Source organism: Ruditapes philippinarum, unplaced genomic scaffold (genome assembly GCF_026571515.1).
Source record: "Ruditapes philippinarum isolate M1 unplaced genomic scaffold, ASM2657151v2 ctg15855_1_1_1_1, whole genome shotgun sequence".
Taxonomy (NCBI): Eukaryota; Metazoa; Mollusca; class Bivalvia; order Venerida; family Veneridae; genus Ruditapes; species Ruditapes philippinarum.
In genome coordinates, this window is record NW_026855780.1 from 3,208 (window position 1) to 19,514 (window position 16,307).

Genomic DNA, 16,307 nt, shown 5'->3' on the forward strand with positions numbered 1-16,307 from the left:
CCACTCTATAAAATTAAGTGGTGGGGTTTTGTCCACTCTAAAGATTAAAGGTGGTGGGGTTTTAACTGGTGGGGTTTTGTCCTTCATTCGTTTTTGTATCCCTTCAAAGATGGACCCCTATCCCTACTGGGTAGTGGAGACAGACGGACGGAGCCTATTTCTATATATCCCTTCTTTCTTCGAAAAGGCGGGGAACAACACCTGATAATGTAACAAGGATTAGCTTTCAATAATTTTTTATCAATTTAACAAAACATCACATTATAATTTGATTTTCGAGCGGTGATGTACTGTGTCATGATAACCTAATGACGTGACTCAGTCGAGTATGAATTGGGCGGACTCCGTGGCCGAGTGGTTAAGGTCGCTGACTTGAGATAACTGGTCCCTCACTGCTGTAGGTTCGAGCCTCACTTGGGTCGAAATCTTTCATGTGAGGAAGCCATCCAGCTGGCTTACGGAACGTCGGTGGTTCTACTCGGGTGCCCGTTCGAGCCTGAGATAATGCCCGGAGGGGCACCTGGGGTCTGCCTCCACCAATAAAAGCTGGAAAAAAATCGACGAAAAAATCTCGGCGGGACGCTCTAGGATGGCCCGACTTGAGTGTACGGTCGCCCATATGGGCTTTCCGGCGGCGACCTTAAATAAACGCATTAAAAAAAACAACATCATATTTCTAAAGCGCAGCGCTAACCTTGTATCATAAACAAATATTTTACATAATCGGCCCTCTATATGTATGTTAAGATATATCTAATTATAGTATATAACCAAATATTAAACTCAAAAAAGTTTGTTTCAAGCATACTTAAGCTAAAAGTGCAATGGTACTAAAACTTTTGTCTGTTAGACACGGTGAAACCTCTCCTCGTGACGTTCCCGAGTGTCAAAGGTCATGTTTACAATTGAAAACGTCAGTTGAGCAAAAATATGTCAAAAATGATTCAAACTGAAGATAAAATTCCGTTATTGGGAAGCACATCTTCAAATGTTGCATTGAAACCACCAAAAGGTATTTATTGATGTCATATTTTCCACAAAAAGAGGTGAGAAATACGGCTTTGTTTTGGATAACTATAATAGTTTTCGGATGTAATGTGATTTCGGATTTCGTCTCCATGTAGACTTATTTCACATCTTGAAAAACATGGTTAAGTATATTTGTGTTTATTAACCCCTACCATGTTATTCATCTTAAATATGATTGTCCATCTTGCAATCCGAACAAAAAATTCCATTGTGCACATTTGTCAGGCTCAGCCATATATAATAATCTGATCGATAATTAATCAGGATTTGAAGATTTGAAAAGGTCATAGACTCATATAATTTTGGGAAAAATATTTCAAAATACACATGTTAATTTTTAATGATATATACAGTTGGAATGTCAGACATAATCCCCTTCGGACTAAATCCCCTTCGCCTATCCGGACAAAATCCCCTTCATGGGTGGACATAATCCCCTTCATGTTTTTGCAAGGCTGGACAAAATCCCCTTCACTACCCCTCATAGGTTTCTAATGTATTATTATGCTCCATAAAAATTTATGAATAATGTATTACTATACTCCCTAAATTTTTTATTTATAATTATGTATCAATAGTTAACCTTTATTTAGTTAAGAAGTTTTCATTAAAGTTATTGTAAATTATCAACTGCATAACACATATTTGATTAGGCAATTTCTTTAATTTTTTTAAATTGATTAGTATGAACAGGTACCTAATATACGTACCTGGTGTGTATATAATAAGTATGTGTAAATGCATGTGCTGGGATTGACAAATATAAATTTTATTTGGATTTAAATTTTAATAGGCATTTTGAGATCCACACATCAAGTGTCTGTGTAAAAGCACTAAACAAAGTGTCTTAAAAAGTCAAAGATTTTGAATTTTAGAGTAACTTAGATATAAAATTCCGACACACATTAGCAAAATTAAAGAAAGGTCGCTATTGATAGTCTTTGTTTATATATATATTGATAATTATGTGTCAGAATTTATAAGTAATTTCTAGGGATTCCCTTTCAAATGAAAACATATTTTCAAAGAAATTCAACAGAAACATTAATGCAGACTGACTTAGATTTTTGGAATCTTACGCATTTATGGGGGAAAATATTTTGTCTTACATTTTGAGCAGTTCTGTTTATCAGTAGTAACTACAATTAATAAAAACTAGAAATGTGTCCATAGGACACGGGTGCCCCCACCGCGGCACTGTTCTGCCAATCTTTTTACTAAGTCAAGGGAAATAACTACAAATACTGGATAAATCCACAAGCGAAACCCCAGGTGCAAATCTAAATATGCTGAGCAACCTGCCCATAAGGTTTAATGACTATGTCAAATCCTTTTTGAGTAACTTGTGACACAAGTTGAAAATTGCAAAAAAATTTCTAAGTGAAGGGCAATAACTCTAAAAATACTAAATAAATCCAGACGAAAATACCTGGTGCACAACTGCACATGCTGATCAATATTCCTGTAAAGTTACATGACTCAAAGTCAAATACTTTTTGAGTTACGTGCGACACATGTTGAAAATTGCAAAATTTTACTAAGTCAAGGGCAATTACTCTGAAAATACTAAGATATATAGACGAAAATACTCAGGTGCACAACTACACATGCTGATCAACATTCCTGTAAAGTTTCATGACTCTAGGTCAAATACTTTTTGAGTTAAGTGCGACACAAGTTGAAAATTGCAAAATTTTACTAAGTCAAGGGCAATAACTCTGAAAATACTAGAAATATCCACACAAAAATACCCAGGTGCACAACTACACATTCTGATCAACATTCCTGTAAAGTTTCATGACTCTAGGTCAAATATTTTTTGAGTTACATGCGACACAAGTTGAAAATTGCAAAATTTTACTAAGTCAAGGGCAATAACTCTGAAAATACTAAAAAATATCCAGACAAAAATACCCAGGTGCACAACAACACATGCTGATCAACATTCCTGTAAAGTTTCATGACTCTAGGTCAAATACTTTTTGAGTTACATGCGACACAAGTTGAAAATTACGTGTGACACAAAAGTGAATGGACGGACGGACGGAAGGACGGACGGACAAGGGTAAATCTAAATGCCTGCCACTAACGTCGGGGCACAAAAATTGCATGTTTGATATTCTAATTAATGTAAACTTTAGAAAAAAATCCTAAGGTACTGACAGGGATTTGAACCATTGACCTCTTGATACAATATTGAAGGACAATCAACCATGTCACTGGAGTATAGCTATATACTGTGTTTGTGCAAGTTAAAACCCAACCCCCCAAAAAACTGGCTTTGTGTAAAAACCTGATATAACAAAAACTTTATTTACATGCATATTAGATTATATTTTCAATGATATATATAAAGGGTGAGCCAAATAATTGAAATCTAGCTATCAGGATTTAAACAACCTAGGAAATTGTTTATCAAACAATTAACAATACTGTACAGTGATTATAAAGCTTAAATTTCAAACTTAGAGATAAATGTAATGATGTTAAGGCAAAACCTCCCCCCCCCCCCAAAGATATGGTTTTCGGTTTCCCTGTACCTACCCTCTTTAAAAAGCCTTCCCTAGACTTAATTTGCTATATTGCTTTTTCAGTTTTTTTACTATAAAAATATAGTATACATGTATATAGAATTATATATAAAGTATAAATATTATTATATAAAAACATGTATTCCTTCCTACATACCTTCATTTTTTTAATTGGGGCAGGGAATGGGGGAGACCTTTAAGAACATAATAGAATAAAACATTTTCCTTACCTAAAAAAATTAAATAATCCATTAAACAGGATGGGGATACAGACATATGCTGGCATTCGTAGCATTTCTTGGCTTTGTCAATGTGTACTGTATGAGAGTAAACCTGAGCGTTGCCATGGTTGATATGGTGAAACCCAGGCACAAAGATGACCTGAATTCTACATCTGATGAGTGCCAAGATCACAACCTCAACAATACCAAAAGTAATGTAAGTATTTGAATATAACAGGAGTATGAAAATTTTTTTAGTCAGATGCAAGGGCACAGATTTTCCATATAAAAACTTCTCTCCTCCTTACAAATATTACTCTCCTGCATAAACTGCCCTCATCTATTAATACAAACTGCTCTGTAAAACTGTTCTACTACCCCTTACACAAACTATTCTCCTCTCCTCCTATTTACACAAACTACTCTCCAATTTAAACAAACCAGTCTCCTTCTAAAAACATAGACAACTACTCTTCTTCTATTTACACAAACTAGTCTTCTTCGATTTACACAAACTACTCTCTTTCTATTTACACAAACTTCTCTCTTTCTATTTACACAAACTACTCTCTTTCTTTTTACACAAACTAGACTCTTTCTATTTACACAAACTACTTTCCTATTTAAACAAACAAGTCTCTTTCTAATAACATAGACAACTACTCTTCTTATATTTACACAAACTAGTCTTCTTCGATTTACACAAACTACTCTCTTTCTATTTACACAAACTACTCTCCATCTATTTACACAAACTACTCTCTTTCTATTTACACAAACTACTCTCCATCTTTTTACACAAACTACTGTACTTATATTTACAGAAACTACTCTCCTTTTATTAACATAGACTACCTTCCATCTATTTACACAAACAACTCTACTTATATTTACACAAACTACTCTCCTTTTATTAACATTACTCTGCATTTATTTACACAAACTATTCTACTTATATTTACACAAACTACTCTCCTTCTATTAACATAGACTACCCTCCATCTATTAACACAAAATACTCTCCTTTCTTTTAATATAGACTACCCTCCATCTATTTACACAAACTACTGTTCTTATATTTACACAAACTACTCTCCTTCTATTAACATAGACTACTCTCCATCAATTTACACAAACTACTCTACTTATATTTACACAAACTACTCTCCTTCTATTAACATAGACTACCCTCCATCTATTTACACAAACTACTCTACTTATATTTACACAAACTACTCTCCTTCTATTAACATAGACTACCCTCCATCTATTTACACAAACTACTCTTCTTCTATTAATATAGACTACCCTCCATCTTTTTACACAAACTACTGTACTTATATTTACACAAACTACTCTCCTTCTATTAACATAGACTACCCTCCATCTATTTACACAAACTTCTCTTCTTATATTTACACAAACTACTCTCCTTCTATTAACATATACTACCTTCTATCTATTTACACAAACTACTCTTCTTATTTTACACAAACTACTCTCCTTCTATTAACATATACTACCCTCCATCTATTTACACAAACTACTCTTCTTATATTTACACAAACTAATCTTTTTCTATTAACATAGACTACTTTCAATCTATTTACACAAACTACTCTTCTTATATTTACACAAACTACTCTCCTTCTATTAACATAGACTACCCTCCATCTATTAACACAAACTATTCTTCTTATATTTACACAAACTACTCTCCTTCTATTAACATAGACTAGTCTCCATCAATTTACACAAACTATTCTTCTTATATTTACACAAACTACTCTTCTTCTATTAACATAGGCTACCCTCCATCTATTTACACAAACCACTCTGCTTCTATTCACACTAACCACTTTCCTTATATTTACACAAACTACTGTACTTATATTTACACAAACTACTCTCCTTCTATTAACATAGACTACCCTTCATATTTTTACACAAACTACTCTTCTTATATTTACACAAACTACTCTTCTTCTATTAACATAGACTACTTTCCATCTATTTACACAAACTACTCTTCTTCTTTAAACGCAAACCACTCTGCTTCTATTCACAATAACCACTCTCCTTTTTAAACAAACCACTCTCATTGCTAAATTTGTATTTGTCTAAAACTTTGTACTATCATGTCATTTTAAAAGCTGTGTGTTTCTATAAGTAATGGTACTGTGGTACTGTAGAACAGCTTTAAAAGCTATTGTATCATTTTGGTGAGCTGAAGTTGATAAGGATTCTATTGGCTTACATTGTATTATTTTGTGACAGAATCAGTGTATAAAATAGTTTTTAGTGGTGCCAATATAACTAAAGGTATAAATAGTGTTTGGTGTCAATATGACTAAATGTGTAAATTATGATAGTGTTGTTGTGTCATTATGACTAAAATAACTATATAGTGTTGTATTGTCAATATGACTTAAATGTGTAAATAATGCTGTGGTGTTTTTATGGCTAAATGTGTAAATAGTGCTGTGGTGTTTTTATGGCTAAATATGTAAATAGTGCTGTGGTGTTTTTATGGCTAAATGTGTAAATAGTGCTGTGATGTTTTATGGCTAAATGTATAAATAGTGCTGTGGTGTTTTTTATGGCTAAATGTGTAAATAGTGCTGTGGTGTTTTTATGGCTAAATGTGTAAATAGTGCTGTGATGTTTTTATGGCTTAATGTGTAAATAGTGCTGTGGTTTCATTATGACTAAATAACTATTTAGTGCTGTAGTGTCAATATGACTTTAATGTGTAAATAGTGCAGTTGTGTTATTATGGCTGAATGTGTAAATAGTGCTGTGGTTTCATTATGACTAAATGTGTAAATAGTGCTGTGTTTTTTTATAGGTAAATGTGTAAATATTGCTGTCTTTTTGTAAGGGTCTTATTGCACAAATATTCTCAGGATTCAATTATTAACTACAAAATTTTGTTTAATTTTGAAAAAAAAAAAAACATTTGTAAGGTTTGCCCTGTTAAGTTGTTATTTTGATAGTCTTAAATGTAGCTTGAAGTGAGGAAGGATTAATTCTTCTGTATATCCTGTCAGCAACTTGTATTACATGTTTTTAATATTGACAAGAAGTTTAAAATAAAACAGCAAATAAAGACTGTTTTCATTGAAAAATGATGCACAATAAGAACATTCATTTAAAAATGATGCACATTAAGAAGATTCTTTGAAAAATGATGCACAATAAGAAGATTATGTCAGATGTGCACGCAGCTGTTGAACATCTAACATAATTGGTCTTAATCTGAATACCTCAGCTATTATTCATAATAACTGCTGAGTTAATACGGATTGAAAGTAGTTCCACCACATGGTTTCAGATGTAAACTGCAACAGGGAGTGTAATCTTTCATAAAGTAAAACAAATGCATATATTTGATATCCAAAAGAAAAGTAAGTATTTCTGTACAATTATGATTGAAGATATGTGTGACAACCATTTTTATGGTATATATATATACTGCATAGTATGCAAAGTATTTTAAAGCCGGCTTAAACCATTTTTCCAGAAATTTATTTGCACTGTTACAAATATACATATATATATATATATATACGCAGCCATATTCACTTTAAACAAACAAATCAATAGATTGGTGCAAAATGGACATAATTTCTTCATAATGTAATATGAGTTACAGCTGTTTTGCACCAAACCCTCGTTAAATCCTTTATATTTTACAGGAAGGAGAGTTTGACTGGAGTACAGATCTACAGGACTACATTCTGGGATCATTCTTCTATGGTTACATTCTTACACAGATCCCAGGGGGTTGGATGGCTGAGAAGTTTGGGGCTAAGTGGCTGTTTGGGCTAGGTGTGTTATGTACATCTGTGCTTACACTGGTAACACCAATAGCTGCACGGTACCATGTAGGAGTCTTTATTGCAGTGAGAGTATTGGAGGGACTAGGAGAGGTATATACATGTTTATAAGTTAATTGTATCAATAAATGCAGCATTATAAGTATCATCCATGGTATCTTCCTGATAGTTAAAGGCCCATTAATGAGTATGTCCTAACAACTCTACAGTTGATAAACTAACTGCCCTTAGCTGATGTGGCACATTAACTAACCCACTTAGGTCAACTAAACCCCTAAAGCAGTTCCTTTAAGTAAATTCTAGGTTTAATAATTATTCCAACTTCAGATAAAACCCTGTTAAAAGCTTTTTTATTTTTGGTTTTCTGTCACAGTACTTAATGGTTATATACAAGCTAAACCATCTTGAGTATGTTGTAATTAGTAGAGTTAAACATTTTCAGAAGTTTGCATGGAAGACACCAATTATTTCACATTTAATGCTGCCTTCTTTACAAATCAATTATCTAAACATTAAAAACACAGAAGAAAAATGATATTGATTTCTGGAGCTTTAATTTGCATTAAATGTAGCATCACTGATCAGTGTATCTGACATTGATATTGATAACTGAAGAAACATCATGTCACAAAAGGGCATGTGATATTGGTATTGTCAACTGAAGTAACATCATCTCACAATAGGGCATGAGACATTGATATTGTCAGCTGAAGTAACGTCATGTCACAATAGTACATGTGACATTGATATTGTTAACTGAAGTGACATCATGTCAAAAAAGGGTATGTGACATTGATATTGTTAACTGGAGTAACATCATCTCACAATAGGGCTTAAGACATTGATATTGTTAACTGGAGTAACATCATATCACAATAGGGCATGTGATATTGGTATTGTCAACTGAAGTAACATCATGTCACAATAGGGCATGAGACATTGATATTGTCAGCTGAAGTAACATCATGTCACAAAAGGGCAAGTGACATTGATATTGTAAACTGAAGTGACATCAGGCACAATAGGGCATATGACATTGATATTGTTAACTGAAGTAACATCGTATCACAAAAGGGCATCTGACATTGATATTGTTTACTCAAGTAACATCATGTCACAATAGGGCATGAGACATTGATATTGTTAACTGGAGTAACATCATGTCACAATAGGGCATCTGACATTGATATTGTTAACTCAAGTAATATCCTGTCACAATAGGGCATGAGACAGTGATAAAGTTATCACTCGTCCTTTCAGCAAGTCAAGGGCTATTTATTTCAGCTAGAAAGTTATGATTGGGATACATTGTATCTTCCCAGGGCTTGCATTTAGTTCAAAATTTTGGAAGTCAAAATTTCAAATCAAAGAGGAAATGATCCTGAACTGAACAGGAGTCCTGTTTGCCTGTGAATTCTTTTAGTAATTACAGGAATAACCTGTTTAAATGCTTATTTTTCACTGCTTGTTTATAATATGGATAAAGTCTCTACATGTAAGAAAATAAACAAAGTTAAGAAACAATGATCATTTATTCCAACCTCTCAAACCAAAATTTTATTAATCCAACCTCAAACCAAAATAGGACTTAACCCATTACTGCACTAAGGTGATGATATGTTCTGTTTCACAGGGTGTGACATTTCCTGCTATGCATGCTATGTGGGGAAAATGGGCTCCGCTGTATGAAAGATCCAAGCTGGCTGGATTCTCATATGCAGGTATAGCAGCTTTGTTTCTCTTTTCAAACTCACCATGCATTTCTCTATTTATACCTTACAATTCTGGAACCTTAAATGATAAACTTTTGCCACCAGTATAGAGCCAGGCCAGCCTGCACATCTGTGCAGTCTGACCGGGGCTCTAACATGTTGGTAGTTCAATTTGTTATCTTGATATTTGAAATCCTGTGAAGGTTGAAGTGGTTTTGACCCCTGATGTTGCTTTGAGGTTTGTTACACCTTCTGTTAGCCAAAATAATCTTTCCTTTTTCAGGGACAACACGTGACCTATATTTTGTTGGTGCATGGTAAAATCAAGCAAACAAACAAACAAATCCAGTGCTAGAATTTGTTCAATAAAAGTATTTAAATTTAATTTTATTTCAACTGGTATTCTATCATTAATTTATTTAATTTTAGGTGCACAACTAGGGACAGTATTTGCTCTGCCAATTTCTGGTTGGTTGTGCGATCAGAAAACATTTGCTGGTGGTTGGCCATCTGTATTCTATGTATTTGGTAAGTCTGACTTTTTAGACAGTAAAAATTCTTGATTATATGATATATTCTTAAACTTTAGATTTATTGATTAATGGTAACTTGATAATGGTTTAAACATTTGATAAAAAGAAACCGTCCATTTATAAACAAATTTTATACAGCATATTACCGAACACTTTCTATGTAATATGGCTTTTTATTTCATATATTATAGACCATGGTATTTTATGTTTATGGTTTATCATTTGATATTTACAGGAGGTATTGCATGTGTATGGTTTCTGGTTTGGACATTGTTTGCATATAACACTCCTGCAGACCATCCTATGATTTCTAGAGAAGAGCGAGAATTTATCGAATCAAGTGTTGGTATGAAAGAGGTATTGTAGATATTGGAAATTTATTACTTCTAATGATCATTTGGTTTTTATGTCTCTTTTATATCAGGACATAGCCTAACTGATGTGATGAACACAAGTGTTCAGCAGGTGGATTGTTCACCACTACGACAAAAAAACAACAAAAAACAAAAAAAAACAAGGAAACATATAGATCTATATTTACATATTTACTGATGCATACATCTTTTTTTATTTGGGAGCAATGTAGAATCTTTTTGTATGTAGGCATTAAAGTTGCATGTTTATAACTTTTTACAAAATGATGGGATTATTCATTTAAATCAACATTAGTAAATTTTATATAATTTAATTTATCCTTTGAAGATACATGCATTTCAATTTTTGTCCCCCACCTTTTCGAAGAAAGGAATAGGCTCCTTCCGTCTGTCCGTCAATCCAGATCTAGCATTGATCATAATTTTGGAATGAAAGTCCTGAGATCCATACCTCAATCTTTTGAAATAGCACAATTTTATGCTAATTATTTTAATAAATAAAACTTCCCTGAGGCGGGGACGGTGGTAACTCTGTTACAAATTCTTGTATAGCCTACCATTGATAGGTAAGGAAAAGTAGGGGGGGAGGTAAATCATAAAATAGTAGTCATTTGTTAAAAAATAAACAAGACAGGTTAAATGCATCTGGGAGGGGGTACACTTTAACGCTGTGATTTTGCTACCCAACCCTATCCCTCCTTCCCTCTCTTCTCAAAAACAAGTCCTCTATATAATCCTGCTTACTGAACTGGTGATAAGCTTTTACACATACAGTATGTATGATTATTTCAGGATATTGCAACACCATGGGGAGCTATTCTGAGATGTCCAGCAGTGTGGGCGGTCTGTATAGCTCACTTCTCCAACAACTGGGGCTTTTATACCATGCTTACAACACTACCAAGCTATATGAAAAATATCCTAAAGTTTGATATAAAAACCGTGAGTAAACCAAGCTGTATGTAAAATATCCTAAAGTTTGATATAAAGACAGTGAGTAAACCAAGCTGTATGAAAAATATCCTAAAGTTTGATATAAAGACAGTGAGTAAACCAAGCTGTATGAAAAATATCCTAATATTTGATATAAAAACAGTGAGTACACCATGCTGTATGTAAAATATCCTAAAGTTTGATATAAAGACAGTGAGTAAACCAAGCTATGTGAAAAATATCCTAAAATTTGATATAAAGACAGTGAGAAAACCAAGCTGTATGTAAAATATCCTAAAAATTGATATAAAGACAGTGAGTAAACCATGCTGTATGAAAAATATCCTAAAGTTTGATGTACACCAATCTATATATGAAAAGTATCCTAAAGTTTGATATAGAGAAGGTGAGTTCATCAATATAGTAAGATCTTATTCAAGATGTAATTTTATATAAAAAAAATTATACATTGATGAAATTACATCATTAGAATTAATACATATTTTCTGATCAACTATCTGTATTCCACAAATTGTATCTTCACAAAAATTATGTGGTGTCACCCATTGAATATTTATAAAGTTCATGGTGTCATGGCATTCCATATGACATGTTGGATAAAAAGATTAAGAAATCTGTAATGTTAGATAAAGAGATAAAGAAACTGTGTTAGATAAAGAGATAAAGAAATCTGTAATGTTGGATAAAGAGGAAAAGAAATCTGTAATGTTAGATAAAGAGGTAAATGAATCTGTGATGTTAGAAAAAGAAATCTGTAATGTTATATAAAGAAGTAAATAAATCTCTAATGTTAGATAAAGAGATAAAAATTGTATAAATGATTATCTTATATACATAACATTGAAAAAAGAGACAACTCAACATGTTTTATTTTAATAGGTATATCTGACAAACTGTTAAAGTATTGGCTCACTTGTTGAATGTTTCTTTCAGAATGGTATGTTATCAGCGTTACCATATTTGGGCTGTTGGATAGGTCAGAACTCATCTGGAATTACAGCTGATTATCTATCTACGTAGCAAGGGCTACCTTTCTACTGTTGCAACTAGAAGATTATTCACTGTTTTTTGGTATGAAAATATTTTTTTTTAACCAAATTTTCTATCTCCCTTTGGGCCACTTTGGGCAAATGGTTTTAAAATGGTTTGGGCAACTACAATGGGGGAAATTTTCAAAAGTATTTCAAATATGATAAAAAAAAATTTGGGAAAAGTAAATTTGTTTATATTTTAACAAAAAATCACGAACAAAAAAAGTTCATCTAGTTTTTTGTGGGTTTAAATATGAACTTTTATGTGAGAAAAAAAATTTTTGATTTTTTGAACAATTTTTTATTTCTTTTACTTTAAAATAAAAGGGAGTATCCATTTATGTTTTCTCACACTTCCCTTTTTTAGTTTTAATTAAATTTCCTTTGACATTTAAAACTTTTGTTTTTACCCTACTTTCCCGAAAGGAAACCCCAAATTTAAATTTTAAGGGGTTTTTAAACCCAAAAAACCCGTTTTAAGGACCAATTTTAAAAATATTTTGTTATTAATGACAAATATCCAAATAAATAACCAACATTTATGCATATAATATATCAAAGCTCTTATTACATTTAGACATAAATAACCAAGATCAAGACTGTATTCAAATAATAAATTACCAAGACTTAGATTATAGCAGAATTTAAATAACAAATATTAAAAAAAAATTTAATAGGTAAAGAGTTATATTACTGAGGTCTAAATTATATCCAGATAATGATTTGAACATTTCAATATGAAGATCACCAATATATTCAAACATAAATTAATAGAACCCTGTTCACATGAAATGTTTAAGATCTGTATAATATATTGTTTCAAAAATAATTTTGCAAGATCTAGATAGAACGTAAGGTCATGTGGTTCTAGGCCTCACAATGGTTTAAATATTTCAGGTCTTGTGGTTTTAGGCCTCACAATGATTGAAATATTTCAGGTCTTGTGGTTTTAGGCCTCACAATGATTTAAATAGTTCAGGTCTTGTAGTTCCTGGCCTGACAATGATTTAGATATGTCAGGTTTTGCAGTTCATGGCGTCACAATGATTTAAATATTTCAGGTCGTGCAGGTCTTGCAGTTCCTGGCATCACAATAATTTCAATATTTCAGGTCTTGTGGTTCCTTGCTTCACAATGATTTCAATATTTCAGGTCTTGCGGTTCCTGGCCTAACAATGGTTTAAATATTTCAGATCTTGTGGTTCCTTGCTTCACAATGATTTCAATATTTCAGGTCTTGCGGTTCCTGGCCTCACAATGATTTAGATATTTCAGATCTTGCAGTTCCTGGCATCACAATGATTTCAATATTTCAGGTCTTGCAGTTCCTGGCCTTACAATGGTTTAAATATTTCAGATCTTGTGGTTCCTTGCTTCAAAATGATTTCAATATTTTAGGTCTTGCGGTTCCTGGCCTCACAATGATGTAGATATTTCAGATCTTGCAGTTCCTGGCATCACAATGATTTCAATATTTCAGGTCTTGCAGTTTCTGGCCTTACAATGGTTTAAATATTTCAGGTCTTGCGGTTCCTTGCTTCACAATGATTTCAATATTTCAGGTCTTGCAGTTCCTGGCCTCACAATGATTCTTAATACAGTTTGCTGGATGTAACCAGACAGCAGCTGTTGCCATGCTTGTGTTATGTCTCACAGCAGGGGGCTTCACAATGGGTGGATTCCAGGTCAATCATATTGATCTGTCTCCAAATTTCGCTGGTAAGTTTGCTTGAAAAATAAAGGTGTTTTTTTTTGTTAGTGAATATGCTATAATAATGACACTGAGAAGTAAGAAAAATGGAATATTTTGACAAGTGTGAAGCACAAGTGAAAACGTGGGAATTTTCTCACTTCATTGTTATTCAACACTACTTTGTCTAAATTAAGCTGTTAGTCTATCTTCTATAATCTGTACGTCCAGCTTGCTTGATGGTTCTACCCAGGTGACAGCTATTGTCTGAAATAATGTACATCTAGAGCCTGTGAGGTCTCCCTGTACCAGCAAAGCTTGCGGAAAAAACCATAATTATGACCTGTACAGTGTTGTGACCAATATAATACCTTTGATGTCTGAAATAACATTGGGACATGTCTGTAGTATCATTTAGACATTATCATCTGTAATAACATTGAAACATTATTGTTTTGTAAATAACATTTAGACATTACTGTCAATAATGTCATTCAAACATTATTCTCTGTTATGTCATTTAGACATGTTTGTCTGTAATGTCATTTAGACATTATTCTCTGTTAAGTCATTTAGACATGAATCTATGTAATGTCATTTCAACATTTTCATTTAGACATTATTCTCTGTAATGTTATTCAGACATTATTGTCTGTACTGGCATGCGAGCAGTTCCAGTACAGAAGCAGTACCTGTATTTTTTCATTTAAACGCTTGATTTTTACTTGCATTCTTCAAAAATTCATTTCAAATCAAGCAGATACATAAACGAGACAAAATCTAAGTGTCAGTTCGGCAGAACGTATAAAAAGTCTCATTTTAAATCACTTTCACCTGTGCGTCGTCAAAACGAGACCTTGTTTTCTCTGGGGGATTCCGTCCTTGCGCGCATGCGCAAAAATACTTACACGTGAGGCTTGTTAAAGGGTTTTTCACTAATACCACCTGTTTACAAATAAGTAGGCAATGTGATGAAAACTTGTTTAATTATCAGAATTTTGACCAATATTACTATATGAAATAATTTTATGGCTTTGATGCGTAAAATATCATGCATACAAGCATTGCTATTGCATGTGAATTGCATTGGGGAAACGGTACCGGGTAATAGATACCCTCGTTTAGTCTACGATCTATTTCCTGAAATTACATCTATTTATCTCATAGATAATGGTTTCTGTTCAACAATTGTAAATGAAAAATAGGTCTGATATAATAAAATTGTAATAATATAATGGGTTTAGTTTTTATGTACGGGGAACTACTTCTCTTCATACAAAATAATGGAAAAAAAAAAAAAAAAAACTATTAAAAAAAAAATTTCTAAAAAAAAAAAAAAAAAAAAAAAAAAAAAAAAAAAAAAAAAAAAAAAAAAAAAAAAAAAAAAAAAAAAAAAAAAAAAAAAAAAAAAAAAAAAAAAAAAAAAAAAAAAAAAAAAAAAAAAAAAAAAAAAAAAAAAAAAAAAAAAAAAAAAAAAAAAAAAAAACAAAAAAAATTAAATGGATAATTTCGGTACCCATATGAGGCCTCATAAGTAAGGGTTATTCTATGTTTAGAACATGATGGAATTTCCATGATTTGTGTGACGAGCCGACTATTGATGTGTAACATTCAAATTTTGGTGAGTGAGCGTAATAAAAAATAATGTTTAAGTTCGCATGCCAGTAATGTCATTTAGACATTATTCTATGTAATGCCATTTGTCTGTAATAACATTTAGACAATCTTCTCTGTTTTGACATTGACATTATTTTCTAAAAAGTCATTTTTACATTACTTTCTGTAATGTCATTTAGTCATTATTGTTTGTAATAAAATTTAGACATAGTTGTCTATAATAACATTTAGACATTGTCAATGTCATAAATTAATACAGTTTTAAATAATGAAATTTGATGGTAAGGTGCTGTTGTCTTTAACTCTTTTTTATATCAAATGTATAGATCCTGATCATATATATCTTTGTAGATATTTTGCAAACATTCAGTTTATGTAGAAATATATTTTTTTTGTTATTTGTTACTTACAGGAGTGCTAATGGGAATGTCTAACACCTGGGCTACTATCCCTGGTTTCTTAGGACCTGCAGTGGTTGGCTGGCTGACTCATAAACATGTAACAGAAATATTTTTAATTCATTATCAATCATTCAACATTCGGTTATTAGTATATGTTTTTTGAAACAAAGTTTTGCAACTTATACTAATCATATTCAACTCTGCCTATGGGAACAAACAAGTGGTGTGATATAGAAAAACATTGGCATGGCCCAGGGTAGGCCTGAAATCTGCAACCCCTGGGGTTGAGAGGCTTAACCCTTAACCACTAGGCCATGGAATTATTTGGTCTTGGCTGTTTATAGAACATTACGAGTTTGGCCAGGAATAAAAATA

The 16,307-nt window shown here is 32.4% G+C and overlaps 1 protein-coding gene across 1 annotated transcript; it reads left to right on the forward strand.

The window, feature by feature from the left end:
* Positions 1–856: 856 nt before the first annotated feature.
* Positions 857–16,029, forward strand: LOC132744359 (sialin-like; the record flags this gene model as incomplete). The annotated part of the gene is given in 13 exon segments (XM_060733046.1): positions 857–1,012; positions 3,820–3,998; positions 7,480–7,713; positions 9,254–9,341; positions 9,762–9,860; positions 10,101–10,222; positions 11,032–11,181; positions 12,127–12,198; positions 12,200–12,256; positions 13,073–13,088; positions 13,295–13,335; positions 13,826–13,943; positions 15,944–16,029. Coding segments are annotated over 13 exon segments (1,344 nt in total), but the record flags the coding sequence as incomplete, so codon positions are not given.
* Between the last annotated feature and the right edge of the window lie 278 nt (positions 16,030–16,307).